Source organism: Coregonus clupeaformis, chromosome 35, assembly GCF_020615455.1.
Source record: "Coregonus clupeaformis isolate EN_2021a chromosome 35, ASM2061545v1, whole genome shotgun sequence".
NCBI classification, from domain to species: domain Eukaryota; kingdom Metazoa; phylum Chordata; class Actinopteri; order Salmoniformes; family Salmonidae; genus Coregonus; species Coregonus clupeaformis.
This window is the reverse complement of record NC_059226.1, coordinates 19,174,683-19,194,438: the sequence shown is the minus strand read 5'-3', so window position 1 is coordinate 19,194,438 and position 19,756 is coordinate 19,174,683. Positions and strand designations below refer to the sequence as shown.

Genomic DNA, 19,756 nt, shown 5'->3' with positions numbered 1-19,756 from the left:
ACAATTACAGTAATCAACAATGAACAGAAGACACGCAGTTGACAACACATACAAAATAAATGCATGAGGCACAAAGAGTTTAGCAAAATATGAGCTTTTTAATTTTCCATTCACACACCAAAAACATCATATTCGTGTCGGTGAGGAAAAAGCTGACCTCTCAGATGTTTTGGAACACCGCAAAGGAGTCAGTTCATCTTCTGTAACTTAAATAAGAAGGTCCCTTTCAAACATGAACATTTGACAACAAACATCCACTTCCATCCCAAATAAAAATAGTATATACATTCAAGTAAATAAATTAAAGTTTCTGTAGTGCAAATAAATGTGCTTTTGTGTACATAAGAACAAAATCCAAAAGAGAAGACCCAGTCTCCTGCATAAGGCACTACCATGTTGAAATTGAGTGGTGAGGGGTTTCAGGTGGTGATGGTGGTAGGGAGCGGGTCTTATTTCAGTCCATGAGTGGGGGGCCAGGTAGAGGTCTCCTCATGCTGCTCGCCTCCTTGCTAGCGCCTCCTGGAGGGGGGCGCGGTGGCCCCCGTATAGTTTGGCTGCCCGTGACTCAAAGGCGTTCACCATCTGCTTCACCACCTCGTCAAAGAACAAGGTGGTCAGCTGGGAGTGCAGCAGGGACCTGAACTCGAAGGATACCTGAAGAGTGAAGGGGAGAAAATAATAAGTACTCTCAAATGCCATAACCATGCTGCTGACACAAGTGTACCTATCCATCTGAGGAATATTGTTTCCTTTGAGGACAGTCCTCATATCCAAACGAGGGACCACCGTCTGTATTCCTGATTTAATGGCTGGCTGACTGACTGAGAATGAACTAATTCCACTCCACACTATTCATTATTCCTGCCAAGTCATCCTAAGGCATTTCTTAATGAGCCTGTCCAAAAGACAGTCTGTCCTCCATCTCCCAAATCCCTCGCCCCGTTTCCACTACAGGTAACCTGTCCCAATATTTGGGTCACAAAGTCCCTGACAGGGAGAGATATCGCTATGACCTCTCTGGACAGCTATGTCAAGAGGCTAGGAACACTAACACAACCAAACTTGATATAAATAAAACCTAATTGGCTTTACTCAACGTCTTCCTTCCAAAAAATAATCTCTTTAGAGGTTGAGAGAAATGCAAGGCCTGGTGTAAAACTACCCCCCTGGCAGGCAATTTGATCTGAAGCCCTAAAGTTCATTAGTAATCATTCATGTTGGTGTGAGTAGACCGATGTAACACTGGTGTATCATTCATGATTGTTAACTACACTAAGACGATCTGTACTTCAGTGGGCTATTATCTAATCTTGCTGACTTTTAGTCTCAGGCTGACACCAAATAAAAGTGATCTGTTCTGGTGGACAAAATGGCGGTGCTCACATGGAACTCGATGTTGCAGGAGTCTGGTTGGTCCTCAGCAGGGGAAAACCTCCATAGCGTCTCCAGGTGGCTGAAGAGGGATCCGTCTGTACACACGGCCTGTGAGGCAACATGCACACTCATCATTACACACTGCTCTTGTCCAGGACATGGCCCCAGACAAAGCCTCTCTAATCCTTGCTCTATGGACGGAGGAGCACAATGTTAGCAGCTAGGTGATCAAAAAAACTATGTTGTATTTATCCCCTAGGAGGATCTAATCAATGTATTACAGACGATTTAACCCATTCACCTGGTCCCATAGTACATTTGAATCCCACAAGTTACAGTACTGAAATTCCACAGTACACGATATTCTTCAGAGAGTATTCACACCCCTTGACTTTATCCACATTTTGTTGTGTTACAGCCCGAATTTGGAATGTATTAAATTGAGATTGTGTCACTGGCCAACACACAATACCCCATAATGTCAAAGTAGCGTTACGTTTTTAGAAATGTGTACAAATTAATAAAAAACTTAAAGCTGAAATGTCTTGAGTCAAGTATTCAACCCCTTTGTTATGGCAAGCCTAAATCAGTTCAGGAGTACAAATTTGCTTAACAAGGCACATAAGTTGCATGGACTCACTGTGTGCAATAATAGTGCTTAACATGATTTTTGAATGGCTACCTCATCTCTGTACCCCACACATACAATTATCTGTAAGGTCCCTCAGTCAAGCAGTGAATTTCAAACAGATTAAACCGCAAAGACCAGGGAGGTTTTCCAATGCCTCACAAAAGGGCAACTATTGGTAGTTAGAGAGTTTAATGGCTGTGATAGGAGAAAACGGAGGATGGTTCAACAACATTGTAGTTACTCCACAATACTAACCTAATTGACAGAGTGAAAATAAGGAAGCCTGTACAGAATAAAAATATTCCAAAACATGCACCCTGTTTGCAATAAGGCACTAAAGTAAAACTGCAAAAAGTGGCAAAGAAATGAACTTTATGTCCTGAATACAAAGCGTTATGTTTGGGGCAAATCCAACACAACACATCACTGAGTACCGCTCTTCATATTTTCAAGCATGGTGGTGGCTGTATCATGTTATGAGTATGCTTGTCATCGGCAAGGACTAGGGACTTTTTTAGGATAAAAAGAAACGGAATAGAGCTCAGAACAGGCAAAATCCTAGAGGAAAACCTGGTTCAGTCTGCTTCCCAACAGACACTGGGAGACAAATTCACTGTTCAGCAGGACAATAGCATAAAACGCAAGGCCAAATATACACTGGAGTTGTTTACCAAGAAGATAGTGAATGTTCCTGATTGCCCGAGTTACAGTTTTGACTTAAAATCGCCTTGAAAATATATGGCAAGACTTGGAAATGGCTGTCTAGCAATGATCAACAACCAACTTGACAGAGCTTGAAGAATTTTGAAAATAATAATGTGCAAATATTGTACAATCCAGGTGTGCAAAGCTCTTAGAGACTTACTACCTAGTAAGACTCACAGCTGTCATCACTGCCAAAGGCGATTCTAACACTTATTGACTTATGTAAATGAGATTTTCTGCATTTCATTTTCAATATGTGCAAAAATGTAATGTTTTCACTTTGTCATTATGGGGTATTCTGTGTAGATGGATGATCATTATTATAATTTTTTTATCCGGTTTGAATTCAGGTTGTAACAACAAAATGTGGAACAAGTCAAGGTGTATGAATACTTTCTGAAGGCACTCTAAATAGGGCACAATTTTCATATTGATACAGGGTGTCTACCCTCTCCTTGCTATAAACCGTGTTGTACCATGTTATTGGGGCTTACCTTGACTTGGCGGTTTGGGACAACCGTGACCTCCGAGGTGTAACGCTCCACGATGGGGGGGAACCCAATCTCCAGCTGGGCCCGGACATCCCCGTTCCTTCCCTTCACGACCCGGGACTTCTTACACCAAGGGACAAAGTGCTGGTACTGGTCCACACTGGCCACAACCCTGTACATCTGCTCTGGAGTGTACCTGGATGGGGAAGGAGAGGGCGATCCATCAAGAAGATGCTCATAGGACTACTCAGGTCCACTTAAAAAAAATAAGACAGGAATAAACATTGGCCTGTGATATAGTAAAGATACAATATGCTCAGGTCTATTTCAATCCAACCACATGTTAACTGAAGGTTATTGGAGTTGAGAATAGGAAGGTGGGGCTTTAGAATCAGAGGGGCAGAGAGGAGTTGTGTGTGTGATGACGTCTCACCCTAGTGTGCGGCTCTCAGAGTACTCCATCCTGCGGGCAATGATGGCGGCAGCCAGGTTAATGAAGTTGCGGGAGGGTGTAGACCGAAGGAGGGGGGAGGACAGGAGCAGGGTGGCACGCCGTGCTGACAAGGCCCCACAGGTGCCCAGGTGTCTGGGAGGAGGAGGAGAGGGAGAAAATGATGTGTTAATCTGTGGTAAAGCACAATGGTCTTATGCTCAGATAGGTTTAGCCACCTGCCGTGGTGACTTTTTTGTTTGATAGTCAATCTTTTCAAACTCCAGAAGAAAATAACAGTTTTAAAGTATCATAACAAAAACGATCTACATTATTTTGTCCCAGTTTGGTGAAAATAGTCTGATGGTGTGTTTAAATCCCAGACTTAAAACAATGAGATCAGATCAAACCCTTTCAAAAGCTCAATAACTTCCACTATGTAGTAGGCCTATCTAAAATAAAACAGCCATTTTCTAATTCTGTAGCCTACTAGAAACCATATATTCTAAGGTGTATAATTATGCTAAAGTTGTATTTTAGCTTTTAAAAATGTTATCAATCGCGAGATGTGCATCGTCACTTTGTAATAGAAACTTTCTCCATTTGGAAAAATAGAATTTTCTATATAAAATTATTATTCGTGCTTATGAATTTAACATGTTCAATTGTACTGCACTATTTTATTTGTTCCAAATTAGCTCAGATTTGACCAACTTTAATTGTAACCGGAAATCCAGCTTAATTTTCTCTTGAATATATATATATATATATATATATATATATATATATATATATATATATATATATATATATATATATATATATATTAATAAATAAATAAACAATTGTTTCTTATTTTGTTCGTTTATCCCCTACCTCTCTGCTGCCCAATGCAGACCCTATGGGGGAGCGACCTAGGCCTACATTTTACACGAACATCGCAGATTTAAAACGTATTTTGTTATGTAAAAAAATGTCATTTGCGTTGTATTGACAGTTGGTGAATGATCAAAATAGTCTACACGTCGCCGGTTGCTGCAAACTTGCTGGAGGATTGCTCACCGGCATTTTTGCTCTTACCTTATATTTGCTCTGTTGGGATTTCCTCGTACAACTTTTGAAGAGTGTACTTCAGACATCTCAACCAGTGCCCGGAAAAGAAGATGGGTGGTTTTGTTGGCCATGCTCGAGGTTTGTGGTAATGCAAATTCTCAAAGTTTGAAGAGAAGCGTTGACTCCCTGCGTAGACCGGCTTTGTCCAAGGTCTGCTATAAAATCATGTGGCACTCAGGTTGCATAAGACATAACGTGTGACGCGGTGTGTCTATGTCAGACGACCAATCGGAACGAAAGATAGCAGTCATCATGTGGTAAATTCCTATACAGACCATTCATTATTTTGGGTAGTTTCAGTTTTTTCTGTTCGCCATAGAGAACTGTATCTCTCTCTCTCTCTCTCACACACACTCATTCAGTTGCCTACTGCAGGTATGAAAACTAAACATGCTGTGTATTACCTAATTGACTTGACATTCAGATACGCTATTCTTATATTTCATATTTCAATATTTTAGAGGAGATGGATTGATATTGTCAACTAATTCTCAATGTCACTGCCAGCAGCGTAGGCAGAAATGTATGTGTGGCTGGGCATAAGTAAAAGTGGCTGGGCCAACATTTTCCAGCAAAAATACAGCACAAATTCCCCCGACATATTTAAGTGAAAATGTGTGCATTCACATTGCATAATTTAACACATAACACAGGATAAATGTGACCAAGAAACACCACAAATGTCCCTTTACAAACGAGCCCGTTATTATTGCCAAGTAGTCAGTGCAAGTGCACAACTGTGCAACAACACAACGCTTACAACAACACCGCTGACAAAACAGGCCCACTGTCCTAGTCCGACATAATGAAATATACAACATGTCTATCACCTACATATTCAGAGAGGCAGAGAGAGCGTGAGAGATCTACAGCACAGGAACAACTGGTGGATTCAGGACCATTGTCAGCGCATCGGCCAGACACCAGCTCAGCACTGGATTGGAATATGCGCAAACAGCTTATGGCATAAATAAGCAAGGAAGAATAGAAAGCCGTGAAGGTGTTTTCATTAAGCCCAAAAGACCACACTTTTTGCCATATGAAAACAGCCACACACAATACAATACAAACACTTTAGGCCTATATCTTGAACTGTATGGCAGGAATGAAATGAATAGCTTACTTTGAATAAGCAAACGCTACAGTATAGTCACTCAGGCATAAAAACATGACATCATTATACATAATTCATTTATGATTAGCTCACTTGAATCAGCAAACATGGCCTGCCCAGCCAGGCATGAAAACATGAAATCATCATACATAGCCTAATATCAAGGTGGGTATGAATACAGTAGCTCACTTTGAATCGAACATATAAAAAACAGAAAACATCACATTCACATAAGTATTCAGTACTTTGTTGAAGCACCTTTGGCAGCGATTACAGCCTCAAGTCTTCTTGGGTATGATGTTACAAGCTTGGCACACATGTATTTGCGGAGTTTCTCCCATTCTTCTCTGCAGATCCTCTCAAGCTCTGTTAGGTTGGATGGGGAGCGTCGCTGCACAACTATTTTCAGGTCTCTCCAGTCCCCGCAGCTGAAAAACATCCCCACAGCATGATGCTGCCACCACCATGCTTCACCGTAGGGATGGTGCCAGGTTTCCTCCAGACTTGACACTTGGCATTCAGGCCAAAGAGTTCAATCTTGGTTTCATCAGACCAGAGAATCTTGTTTCTCATGGTCTGAGAGTCCTTTAGGTGCCTTTTGGTAAACTCCAAACAGGCTGTTATGTGCCTTTTACTGAGGAGTGGCTTCCGTCTGGCCACTCTAACATAAAGGCCTGATTGGTGGAGGGCTGCAGAGATGGCTGTCCTTCTGGAAGATTCTCCCATTTCCACAGAGGAACTCTGGAGCTCTGTCAAAGTGACCATTGGGTTCTTGGTCACCTCCCTGACCAAGGCCCTTCTCCCCCGATTGCTCAGTTTGTTCTTGGGACCTTCAATGCTGCCAAAATTTTTTTGGTACCGTTCCCCATATCTGTGCCTCGATACAATGCTGTCTCAGAGCTCTACGGACAATTTCTTCGACCTCATGGCTTGGTTTTTGCTCGGACATGCACTTTCAACTGTGGTACCTTATATAGACAGGTGTGTTGGGGTTGGGGGGGGTTGTGGTACCATATGATTGCGATATTACATTAGATCCCAGGAACCTCCTACTACATTTTTCAAAATGTCTGATTAGTCAGGAGACAATACAAACAGCAAATACAATTAATGTATTTCATTTTAATTGTTATATATTTGAAGCCATCCTGATTGGGTGGGCCAGTGTTCAATCTGGAAGGGCCTCTACCCAGACTGGCCCTGCCATGGCTTCGCCTCTGGTCACTGCCCAATCACCCCCCGAAATTGAATGGTCAAATTCCAATGCAGTGTTCTCAACACTGTCACAGTGATGCTCTTGTGGAGAGTCAAAGTCCAAACTCACCATGCATGATGTGGGTGGGTGTTTCATGACAGAGGGGATGGCTGAGACAGATGACCTGTCTGGTTATGATGCAAACCTGGACTTTGGTACGCTGACTGGTACACTATCTCCAACTGTGGGTTCAAACAAACACAGGGCAACTTGCAAATTATAGCAGGTTGACATGGGTCACATGACATGACCTACTGTACTGCAGGCCTAGAAAGAACATCCATTCTGGTATTACCAATATTTCAGAATAACATTGCTTTAATCCACTATTTGATTAAAATAATTGAGGCTATGCTGTGTGTTGACCTCCCACACTAATTAATGTCCTATAGCTTAGGCTATTATAAGGCCAGCTATAAAACTGTTAGTCTAACGAACCACTTAATTATTAATGACCTATGTGGCAACATAGCCAGAAGTGGAGGAATTAGGTCGCATTCAGGATCATCAGGCCTCTATTAGGCCAGTTTACCAAACAGCGATTGGACAGTCAATCCAATCAGAGATGGTAGGTACTGTACATATACGTAACTCAGAGGCTGGCTCGGTCTGTGCTGAAATTGTAGGTTAGGTCATATGCCATAGCTCGCTCTGTGCTGTAATGGTATGTTCTTAGACAAGCGTTTGGCTCTTGAGTGTTAATATCACACTGTACTTTACATAACCCACAGAAGGTAAAATAAGACCAAGTTTGCTCTGTTGAGAGTGGTGACATTTTATGTCACCTTTTTGTGCCAGTTTGGGATGGAACGAAACAGGAGCCTGAAGTGAGAGATGTATTTGTCTTTAACTTTTTTCATAGGCTTTTAGAATTACCGTGTACTTCATTGTTTCCATTAGACTCAAATTCAACGTTTAAAAAAAAAATGTTGACCAGTGTCTGCAACTGTGAATGGCCTTCACAAAGGAGACAAAACAAACCATCACTTACAGTGACGTCTTTACGCTTTAGAGATGTCATCATCAGTCACCTGGCTGTATGTTTTACGTAGATGTGCCAATTATTTAACTTTATAGGCTTATCCCTCTTTCAAATCAGGAACTTTATCAACAAGCCAACACGATGGATAGGATTACTCTATATACCACCTGGTGGACAAAATAAAGAACATCTGTCGACTCATGTTGGATCATGTGAGAAACACTTCAATAATATTTACAGTAAATCAGTGAATAAAACAGATTAACACATAAACAGGTTAAACAGGGATGTTGATGAGGAGCTTGTATGCGGTCTCTTGGAGGTTGAAATCTCCTCCTTCAAACTAAAATAGTTGTCATCAGATTTCATGAGTCACATCATGGACCTTAACCAGAACAATAGAGACTGTAATTATCTCCTGTGTGTAAGTGTGTGTGTGTGTGTGTGTGTGTGTGTGTGTGTGTGTGTGTGTGTGTGTGCGCAGATGTTCGTATGCATTGTTTGTGTTCAGTTGTTTGACGAGGAAGGACAGAGAAACTCTGGGTTAGAGATATTTCAAACATGTCCATGAAACAGGTCACAGAGCTAGAAAATCACATGAGGGAGAAAGTCTGTACATAGTTCAATGTCAGAACATTGTGATTCTGGCAGGGAAAACATGCTGGGCTGCATACTGTGTTAGGTAGTAGTGAACTACATGTAGTTCAACCAGTAATTTAACTACATTTTGCAGTAGCTTGGTGGTAGTTGAACTTCATTCAAATATTGGGAGTGTTAATTACTGTACTTTAGCATGTGGTGGTGTAGCTACTGGAACTACTGGAACTATACACTACCTTTTTTGCAAAAATAAAATAAAATATGGGTGAAATAGGCAAGAATTTCCTTTGTTTTTCGACATCAGACCTGTCTAATTTTCACTTGAAATTAGACATTCTGTTTTGACTCCAGAGTGATCTGCTCTTTCAATCTGTCATCTATGACATTTAGATATTATTATTTATCATAAAGTAGTTTGGATGTAGTGTTAAATAAAATATATTTTTGTTAAGGGTAGCTTAACTTCTAGTAATTGCTTGCTTGGTAAACTATATTTTCAGAGTAGCTTCTCCAACACTACTAATGATTGAAACAAACAATGAAATACAAGAACAGTTTCTCTCATATGGACAGATCATGATAAATGCCTTGGTTTTAAAAACAATCACTTGTCTTGGAATGAAAGCTCTCCCTGAGGTCTCGCTCTTTCCCATGATAATCATCAATAGAGAAAAACTATGTTTACAGGGAATATTGTGCAAGCGAAGTTGTGGTATGTTTAGACGAGTGCCAAGCAGACAGGGCCTGATGATCTGATCTGAGACCTTGAGTTAGCCTTATCTCAAGGCCTGGGAGCTGACTGGAGGTATAGTCTGTCACAGCCCGAGAAAGGCTGGTTGAACTGAACACACACACACACACACAGGGGAACACATGGGCATACGGGCACAAACACGTTTGTGAGATAGTGGTCCGGGAAGTAAATTGTTGTGTGGAATAATACCTGTGACAGTTTCATATCCCTGCCATGCCCTTGAGAATTATACCACACCCATGAAACACCAGTGTCAAAAACAGAGACTTGTGGGAGGGAAAAGTACTAGCAAAGTGCTCTATAATAAAATACATTAACCCAAACACAAATGTTGTTTTAACCCTCCCGTTGTCCTAGAGTCAAAATGACCCGCCACTGTGTTGAACCAACTTTATTAAATTTTATATTGACTTTAAAGAAAGTATCACTGCCTCCTTCTCACAAATGATCCAAAAAATATAAAAATTTAATAAAGTTGGTTCAACACAGTGGCGGGTCATTTTGACCCTAGGACAACGGGAGGGTTAAGAAATTATGAAAGAGTTTGGTGTGTTTTTTTCACTATCTAATCATGTCATGGGGGTTGTTCAATGGCACACATGAATTTGTGTGATTCGTGATTTGAAGGAGTCAGGCGCAGGAGGGTAAATCACAGTATACAGAGTTTTTTCCGTAATCCAGCGTAACCAGTCCAGTGCGCAAAACAGGCGCACTGGAACAAACATGCACACGGGGAAAATACCCCGGCAATACAAAATACTGAGCTCAACCTAGCTACTAATCCTCACAATCACCCACTAGGGGGCAGAGGGAACACTTAAACACGTACTAATGAGGGGAATATGAACCAGGTGTGTGTAATTGACAAGACAAGACAAATGGAATGATGAGATATGGAGCGGCAGTGGCTAGAAGGCCGGTGATGACGAACGCCGAAGCCTTCCAGAACAAGGAGGAGGCAGCTTCGGAGGATGTCGTGACAATTTCTTTAAAAATAATAATAAGCCATTTAGCAGACGCTTTTGTCCAAAGCGACTTACAGTCATGCATGCATACAATTTTGTGTATGGGTGGTCCCGGGGCTCGAACCCACTACCTTGGCGCTTCAAGTGCCGTGCTCTACCAGTTGAGCTACAGAGGACCACAAAATCTAATAATTTCATTTCAGAGAGCAGGGATTCTTGAAAGTCGGGACAATCCTTGTCTGGCAGGGAAATTTCATTTTTATAGTTGAAAAAAGTAAATTTTGTTTCAATATTTGCTCTTAAAAATAACATTTAGGGGAATTTTATTGTGGAAAATATGTGTTTTTGTAATTTTCCAAATATTTTAAAATGTATTAATTTCCATGTCAGCTCTCTGCCAGGAAATGCCCTTGTCTGGTGCAAAGTATCACAATTTCAAACTCCATCAAAAAGTGTTAAAAATTCTAATAACTGGCAAAAATGAATATTAACTGGAGAAGTATCATATGTAGTTTCTTGCAATACCCATCTATGACTTTGAGGAATATTTCTCTCAAAACTGTGATTCCTACAAAATGTGTTCAGAGTTTTGGTCAACTCCGTCAGATTTGTCTAAAATCCTAAATTAATCAGAATTGAGCAGGGTCAGCTATACCATGAGATTCCCTTCTTCATCTCCTGATTAACTGTAGTGCAACAAGACCACCCATGATCTGAAAAGTTCTCTAGTTTTGATAGCTTTAAACAAACAATATTGAAATCACCATGGTCTGTCACGATCGTCTAGAACAGATGAGGACCAAGGCGCAGCGTTGCAGGCAAACATACTCTTTATTTAGAGACACGATCAAAAACAACAAACGATACGTGACAGTTCACGGTCTAACATAAACAGACTAGAAACAAGATCCCACAAACACTAAGGGAAAACCGACAGTTTAAATATGGCTCCCAATCAGAGACAACCAGCCACAGCTGACACTCGTTGCCTCTGATTGGGAGTCACTCAGGCCAACAAAGAAATGAAACATATAGAATATACACACCCTGGCTCAACATATAGAGTCCCAGAGCCAGGGTGTGACAGTACCCCACCCTAAAGGCGCGGACTGCGACCGCGCCTAAACGTACACAAACCAGGGGAGGGCTGGGTGGGCATTCCTCCTCGGAGGCGGTTCCGGCTCCGGGCTTGACCACCACCCTTCCACCATCCCCCCGTGGCGCCCCTGGTCCGGTCTGGCCCCGCAGGCTGGAGCTGGACCGGACATCGTAGAAGCGGACCGCTTTGGCTCCAGTGTGGAGCCGCTGACCGGTACCTTACCAGGCACCGGTGACCCAGGCACGGGTTGTGCTGGACAGACGACACGCACCCCTGGCTTGGTGCGTGGAGCCGGAACGGGCCGGACCGGGCTGACGATGCGCACCCCTGGCTTGGTGCGTGGAGTAGGAACGGGCCGGACCGGGCTGACGATGCGCACCCCTGGCTTGGTGCGTGGAGTAGGAACGGGCCGGACCGGGCTGACGATGCGCACCCCTGGCTTGGTGCGAGGAGCAGGGACAGGCCGGACCGGGCTGGCGACGCACACCGTAGGCTTGGTGCGTGGAGTAGGAACAGGCTGGACAGGGCTGGAGACACACACCACTGGCCCTACGCAGGGATCTGGAATGGGCCGGACCGGACTGGTAACACACCCCAGTACCTCTCGCCGTGCCTCTACACCTTCCATCCCCTCTTCGACCAGTGGCCCCCGTAACCTGGCGGCCTCCTCTGCCAACCCGCTGGGCCGCACTGTCGCGGTCTCTTGCTGGCCCGTCGTCCACGACGTTAGCCCCCCCCTAAAAAATTTCTGGGCGTCTCTCCTACCCGTGGACCAGGTCTCCATGTCCCTCGCCAGACTTTCGCCCTTCTGCTTCCAAGTCCGGCCCTTCTCTTCCTCACCCGGCTTGACCCAGTCCAGGAGGCGAAGGAGATCTGCTAGAGAACTCCCTGGCGATGGCTCCTGGACACGCTGCTTGGTCCAGTCTTGGTGGGATCTTCTGTCACGATCGTCTAGAACAGATGAGGACCAAGGCGCAGCGTTGCAGGCAAACATACTCTTTATTTAGAGACACGATCAAAAACAACAAACGATACGTGACAGTTCACGGTCTAACATAAACAGACTAGAAACAAGATCCCACAAACACTAAGGGAAAACCGACAGTTTAAATATGGCTCCCAATCAGAGACAACCAGCCACAGCTGACACTCGTTGCCTCTGATTGGGAGTCACTCAGGCCAACAAAGAAATGAAACATATAGAATATACACACCCTGGCTCAACATATAGAGTCCCAGAGCCAGGGTGTGACATGGTCACAACCATAACCTGCCAACTCCATCTCCATTATATATGAAGAATATGAATTTTGGTTCAAATATGTAGATTTTAGAGTCATAAAGCAACTGAGGAAAAACAAAATGTGTATTTTGTATAACACTTGAATGACGAAGAAAATAAGCCATAACTCCGTAAAATGTCAATTCTGTCAGATTTTTGTCTAACATCAACTCTGTCAGAGTGCTGAAAAATCTGATAGAATGGTTATATTTTGTTGTGGATTGTCAAATAAATCACTTACTATATTTTCCAAATGTTTGTATTTAAAGTTTGGGGTCACTTATGTCTGTTTTGAGTTTCTGTTTTCAACTCCGTCAGTGGCTTGTCAACTCAGTGGCTTGTCAACTCCCTTAAGATAGATGTTTTTGGTAAATATTCAGAAAACATATGTTAATCATTGTCCTGCAATATATGCTTAAACTATTGAAGTACAGTACTTGCCGTGCTAGACATGCTTTATGAATCTTATTTTATGTTCTGAATTTAGAAAAACATGCCAAAATGCTAACAAAATTAGCCCTGGAGCATTATACAGTAGTATAAAACAAAACAAAAAGACGTTTGGAGATTTATATTACATATTTGAATAATCTAATTCTAGAATGAAACAATCAAGGCCTTTAAACACTTGTTGGACAATAAATATACAAATAAAATGCCTTTTACAGAGTTCACATAAATCCAATATTTTAGTTAGGAGTTTGTTCCTTTACATTGTGTGGTAGCTGATACTTTGGTCTATAAAAATGTATATTTCAAATGTTGTTAATATTAAGAAAAATATTTGTAAAAGAAAAGTTGGGATTGTCCCGTCTTTCAAGAATCCCTGAGAGACAAATCCGCCTCACTCTCAGATAAATGAGTAGTACTCCTAGGTTTTACACAGTCAAATGTAACAATAACTACATTCTTTATAAAGAACTGTATGAATGATACATTTGATACAGTAATATTTGACATTTTAATAATTTAGCAGATGCTCTTATTCAGAGCGACTTACAGTAAAAGTGCATTCATTTTAAGATAGCTAAGTGAGACAACCACACATCACAGTCAAATATACAGGATACGAACATTTCATTCCATGCTAAACAATGGATATATAGCGTTTTGCCAAAAAAAAGTGATTTCATACACATACACTAAAATCTAAGAACAGTAATATCTTACACACACATGAAGGTACCCATTAGCAATAATTTCTGATGAAAAACATTGGTGGATATAAACTCTTCAAATGTATAAGAAAGTTGTGATATCATAGCAAAGCCTCCACCTTGAAGTTGGTGGTTGAACATTGTGTGTAAAGAAGACGATTTTGGATGTCCATGTTGTTGGCTGAAATTATGTGCTTGTGTGTGGCTCCAATGCAAATAATATGTATAACTTATATATAGCCTATGTATGTATAAAGTAAAGGGTTATATTACATTCTATAGTTTTATGGCTATTTTTGTTCCTCTTTCCCGTTGGTTGAGAAGATGATCTTGCTCATAGTTCTGATGTACTGGGACCCGTCCAGTGCTGAGATCTTAGGGCTGCTGAGGGGCAGGAGGGCATTGTTGGTGTAGTATCTGAATGCAGGGTTCGATGACTGGATGGCATCCAGAAATACCTATAGTGAGAGGGGTCCAGCTATCAAATCCACTCAAAAGTCCTACTTACACTTCCATAGAAAATCTATAAATATCTAGTATCATATACACTACCGTTCAAAAGTTTGGGGTCACTTAGAAATGTCCTTGTTTTTGAAAGAAAATCATTTTTTTGTCCATTAAAATAACATCAAATTGATCAGAAATACAGTGTAGACATTGTTAATGTTGTAAATGGCTATTGTAGCTGGAAACAGCTGATTTTTTATGAAATATCTACATAGGCGTACAGAGGCCCATTATCAGCAACCATCAGTCCTGTGTTCCAATGTCTCATTGTGTTTGCTAATCCAAGTTTATCATTTTAAAAGGCTAATTGATCATTAGAAAACCCTTTTGCAATTATGTTAGCACAGCTGAAAACTGTTGTGCTGATTAAAGAAGCAATAAAACTGGCCTTCTTGAGACTAGTTGAGTATCTGGAGCATCAGCAATTGTGGGTTCGATTACAGGCTCAAAATAGCCAGAAACAAATAACTTTCTTCTGAAACTCGTCAGTCTATTCTTGTTCTGAGAAATTAAGGCTATTCCATGCGAGAAATTGCCAAGAAACTGAAGATCTCGTACAACGCTGTGTAATACTCTCTTCACAGAACAGCGCAAACTGTCTCTAACCAGAATAGCAAGAGGAGTGGGAGGCCACGGTGCACAACTGAGCAAGAGGACAAATACATTAGAGTGTCTAGTTTGAGAAACAGACGCCTCAACTGGCAGCTTCATTAAATAGTACCCGCAAAACACCAGTCTCAACGTCAACAGTGAAGAGGTGACTCCGGGATGCTGACCTTCTAGGCAGAGTTGCAAAGAAAAAGCCATATTTCAGACTTTCACTGGACAGAGGAAGATAGGAAAAAAGTGTTATGGACAGACGAATCGAAGTTTGAGGTGTTCAGATCACAAAGAAGAACATTTGTGAGACGCAGACCAAATGAAAATATGCTGGAGGAGTGCTTGATGCCATCTGTCAAGCATGGTGGAGGAAATGTGATGGTCTGGGGGTGCTTTGGTGGTGGTAAAGTGGGAGATTTGTACAGGGTAAAAGGGATCTTGAAGAAGGAAGTCTATCACTCCATTTTCCAACGCCATGCCATACCCTGTGGATGGCGCTTGATTGGAGCCAATTTCCTCCTACGACAGGACAATGACCCAAAGCACAGCTCCAAACTATGCAAGAACTACACTGCTCAAAAAAATAAAGGGAACACTTAAACAACACAATGTAACTCCAAGTCAATCACATTTCTGTGAAATCAAACTGTCCACTGAGGAAGCAACACTGATTGACAATACATTTCACATGCTGTTGTGCAAATGGAATAGACAACAGGTGGAAATTATAGGCAATTAGCAAGACATCCCCAATAAAGGACTGGTTTTGCAGGTGGTGACCACAGACCACTTCTCAGTTCCTATGCTTCCTGGCTGATGTTTTGGTCACTTTTGAATGCTGGCGGTGCTTTCACTCTAGTGGTAGCATGAGACGGAGTCTACAACCCACACAAGTGGCTCAGGTAGTGCAGCTCATCCAGGATGGCACATCAATGCGAGCTGTGGCAAGAAGGTTTGCTGTGTCTGTCAGCGTAGTGTCCAGAGCATGGAGGCGCTACCAGGAGACAGGCCAGTACATCAGGAGATGTGGGGAGGCCGTAGGAGGGCAACAACCCAGCAGCAGGACTGCTACCTCCGCCTTTGTGCAAGGAGGAGCAGGAGGAGCACTGCCAGAGCCCTGCAAAATGACCTCCAGCAGGCCACAAATGTGCATGTGTCTGCTCAAACGGTCAGAAACAGACTCCATGAGGGTGGTATGAGGGCCCGACGTCCACAGGTGGGGGTTGTGCTTACAGCCCAACACCGTGCAGGACGTTTGGCATTTGCCAGAGAACACCAAGATTGGCAAATTCGCCACTGGCGCCCTGTGCTCTTCACAGATGAAAGCAGGTTCACACTGAGCACGTGACAGACGTGACAGAGTCTGGAGACGCCGTGGAGAACGTTCTGCTGCCTGCAACATCCTCCAGCATGACCGGTTTGGCGGTGGGTCAGTCATGGTGTGGGGTGGCATTTCTTTGGGGGGCCGCACAGCCCTCCATGTGCTCGCCAGAGGTAGCCTGACTGCCATTAGGTACCGAGATGAGATCCTCAGACCCCTTGTGAGACCATATGCTGGTGCGGTTGGCCCTGGGTTCCTCCTAATGCAAGACAATGCTAGACCTCATGTGGCTGGAGTGTGTCAGCAGTTCCTGCAAGAGGAAGGCATTGATGCTATGGACTGGCCCGCCCGCTCCCCAGACCTGAATCCAATTGAGCACATCTGGGACATCATGTCTCGCTCCATCCACCAACGCCATGTTGCACCACAGACTGTCCAGGAGGGAGGTCATACAGGCATGTGGAGGCCACACACACTACTGAGCCTCATTTTGACTTGTTTTAAGGACATTACATCAAAGTTGGATCAGCCTGTAGTGTGGTTTTCCACTTTAATTTTGAGGGTGACTCCAAATCCAGACCTCCATGGGTTGATACATTTGATTTCCATTAATAATTTTTGTGTGATTTTGTTGTCAGCACATTCAACTATGTAAAGAAAAAAGTATTTAATAAGATTATTTCATTCATTCAGATCTAGGATGTGTTATTTTAGTGTTCCCTTTATTTTTTTGAGCAGTGTATTTAGGGAAGAAGCAGTTAGCTGTTATTCTGTCTATAATGGAGTGGCCAGCACAGTCACCGGATCTCAACCCTATTGAGTTGTTGTGGGAGTAGCTTGACCATATGGTACATAAGAAGTGCCCATCAAACCAATCCAACTCGTGGGAGGTGCTTCAGGAAGCATGGGGTGAAATCTCTTCAGATTACCTCAACAAATTGACAACTAGAATGCCAAAGGTCTGCAAGGCTGTAATTGCTGCAAATTGAGGATTCTTTGACAAAAGCAAAGTTTGAAGGACACAATTATTATTTCAATTAAAAATCATTATTTATAACCTTGTCAATGACTACATTTCCTATTCATTTTGCTATATTTCCTATTCAAACTCATTTCATGTATGTTTTCATGGAAAAAACAAGGACATTTCTAAGTAACCCCAAACTTTTGAACGGTAGAAAGGGAGGAGAAAGAGGGAGAGGAGCACCTTAGGAGATCAGCTAAATAACTAATAGATGTCAAGTAAGCACTAGGAATAGTACCCCCTCTAGTGGTCCTTCTAGGCCACTGCAGACACACCACAGCCTACTGTACCTTCACAATATCCTCTGTGTCCTGAGCTGCATTCTGGAACACCATCCCACAGTGTTGCAGGTACGTGTCATAGAGGCTGCGTGTGTGGGCGTCGACCTGCTGCAGTGAACAGTCCCCTGGCTCTGCCCTCTGCGGGTTGTCCAGGAAATCCGTGTTGACAGGGCCGCACTCAATAAGACTCACACTGTATGATGGTGGATGGAGTCAATCAATACTAACACAGATACAGTGCACATCAAAAAAACGAAACACTGACAAAGGGATACATGAGATGTTGACCTCTGTCTGGACTCACTGGATGTTGAAGTGCTGCAGGAGAATGGCCAGACACTCACAGGCGCCCTCTACTGCAAACTTACTGGCACAGTACACCTCATTAAAGGGGAGTCCTACAATACAATAACACACAGAGATCTGTGATTATCATGGCAATAAATACTGAACAAAGCTCCAAATCTGACCTCAGATCAGTGTCTAAGGGCAATTTCATCCCACTCCCCCTCCTGTCATCCCAGCCCTGCTCTCTCTCTCTCACCCTTTAGCCCACCGATGCTGCCAGTGACCAGGATGCGTCCGTGGCCCTGGGCCTTCATCCCTGGTAGGAAGGCCTGGATGGTGCTGATGGTGCCCAGGAGATTGACTTCCAGGATCTGCCTCATGGTGGCCAGGGACTGGGCCTCCAACGGCCCCATCAACCCCACACCAGCATTACACACTGCCAACAAGAAGACCACAGACACACAGAAAGTCAGAGCACATGACATACTGTCTGCTGTACACATGTAAAGAAATAGTCTTTGATGTACAAATATGAAGGACATCTGTTATTCTGTTTTGCGCACACAACCACATACAACCCCCCACACACACACACGCATGCACACGTGCACACACACACACGATATTACACTATAACTGTAAGTCATGACTCTGGCCGTACCCAGAATGTTCACCCTCTTCTCCCTGACCCTGTCCCTGGCATCCAGAATGGACCCCTGGTCAGTGATGTCCAACTGGAGGATGTCCAGGGTGTCCTTGTGCAGGCCCTTCACACAGTCCAGCAGACGCTCCTTCTTGGCAAGATTCCTCATGGTGGCATAGACTAAACAGAGGGGATATCAGTGGTCAAGGACATCAGAGATCTACCATTAAACATGTACAGAACAAAAAGGATGAAATACAGAGCTTTACGATAACATTATATTGTCACCATAGTTTCCAAAACTATAATTTTCTGTAATTACATTGTGATGCAGGTAAACCAACCAAAACCTGTTTTCTAATATGTGCCTGCCATGTAGTCAACCTTCATAATATTCAGAGACAGCTTACTGCTTCAAAGCCCCGTTATGCAACAAACATGTCACATATTGTACCCACACTGTTTATTGCATGATTTTACGGCACTGAATAAAATAAATGCTTTCTGTACAGTGACGTCCTTGCAAGTCAGTTGCTGCTTACCTTTGTACATTTTCGCTGGATCCGAGGCCAGCCGGACGGCCAGACTGAGGCCTATCCCCGAGGAGCATCCTGTGATCAGCACCACTGTCTGCTCCATTGGGCTGCTGGTCTACATGTCCTTTGTGTCTGGTACCTAACAGAGAGATGAGGTCTGAGGGAAGGAGACGAGTAGATACGCGAGGCAGCTCAGTAGGGTTTGATGAGGGGTGTGAGATGAGATGGTATGGGAAGAGATCCAGTTTGTTTTGTTTGCTGATGCTCAAAGTCATATTTTCACTGTCTTCCCTATCACAAGGTCCCTAGAATATAAACATGCTCTCATTTCCCAGCCCAGGATGGAGTTTTGCTAGGCCAGGTGTTCCCACGAGATCTGTCTGTGACCATCAACCCATCACCCGAGCCCTTTCACTCACTGTTTGGTTCAAAACATTCTCTAAGACCTAAACCTCAACTGGAGTTGTGCATAAAGGGTGTGAGCATTGAGCAAGTTGAGGAAGTTAAACTCCTAGGTAAAACATTGGATGGTCACTTATCATGGGCAAGTCATATTTACAAAGTTGTTATGAAGATGGGGAGGGGTATGTCTGTTATAAAAATA

General features: G+C 43.0%; 2 protein-coding genes across 2 annotated transcripts; both read right to left on the bottom strand.

The window, feature by feature from the left end:
• Positions 1–75: 75 nt before the first annotated feature.
• LOC121550553 (coenzyme Q-binding protein COQ10 homolog, mitochondrial) lies at positions 76–6,135 on the bottom strand. Its single transcript, XM_045210664.1, has 5 exons — positions 4,712–6,135; positions 3,635–3,787; positions 3,205–3,397; positions 1,384–1,482; positions 76–654 (listed from the first exon to the last, which is right to left on the bottom strand). The coding sequence occupies exons 1-5, from the start codon at positions 4,813–4,815 to the stop codon at positions 490–492; spliced, it is 714 nt and encodes a 237-aa protein (XP_045066599.1). The 5' UTR covers positions 4,816–6,135; the 3' UTR covers positions 76–489.
• An 8,025-nt stretch (positions 6,136–14,160) lies between these two features.
• On the bottom strand, positions 14,161–19,255 carry LOC121551500 (estradiol 17-beta-dehydrogenase 1-like). The gene is made up of 6 exons (XM_041864193.1): positions 19,159–19,255; positions 18,635–18,796; positions 18,230–18,409; positions 17,990–18,083; positions 17,695–17,878; positions 14,161–14,410 (listed from the first exon to the last, which is right to left on the bottom strand). The coding sequence occupies exons 1-6, from the start codon at positions 19,253–19,255 to the stop codon at positions 14,243–14,245; spliced, it is 885 nt and encodes a 294-aa protein (XP_041720127.1). The 3' UTR covers positions 14,161–14,242.
• Positions 19,256–19,756: the final 501 nt, after the last annotated feature.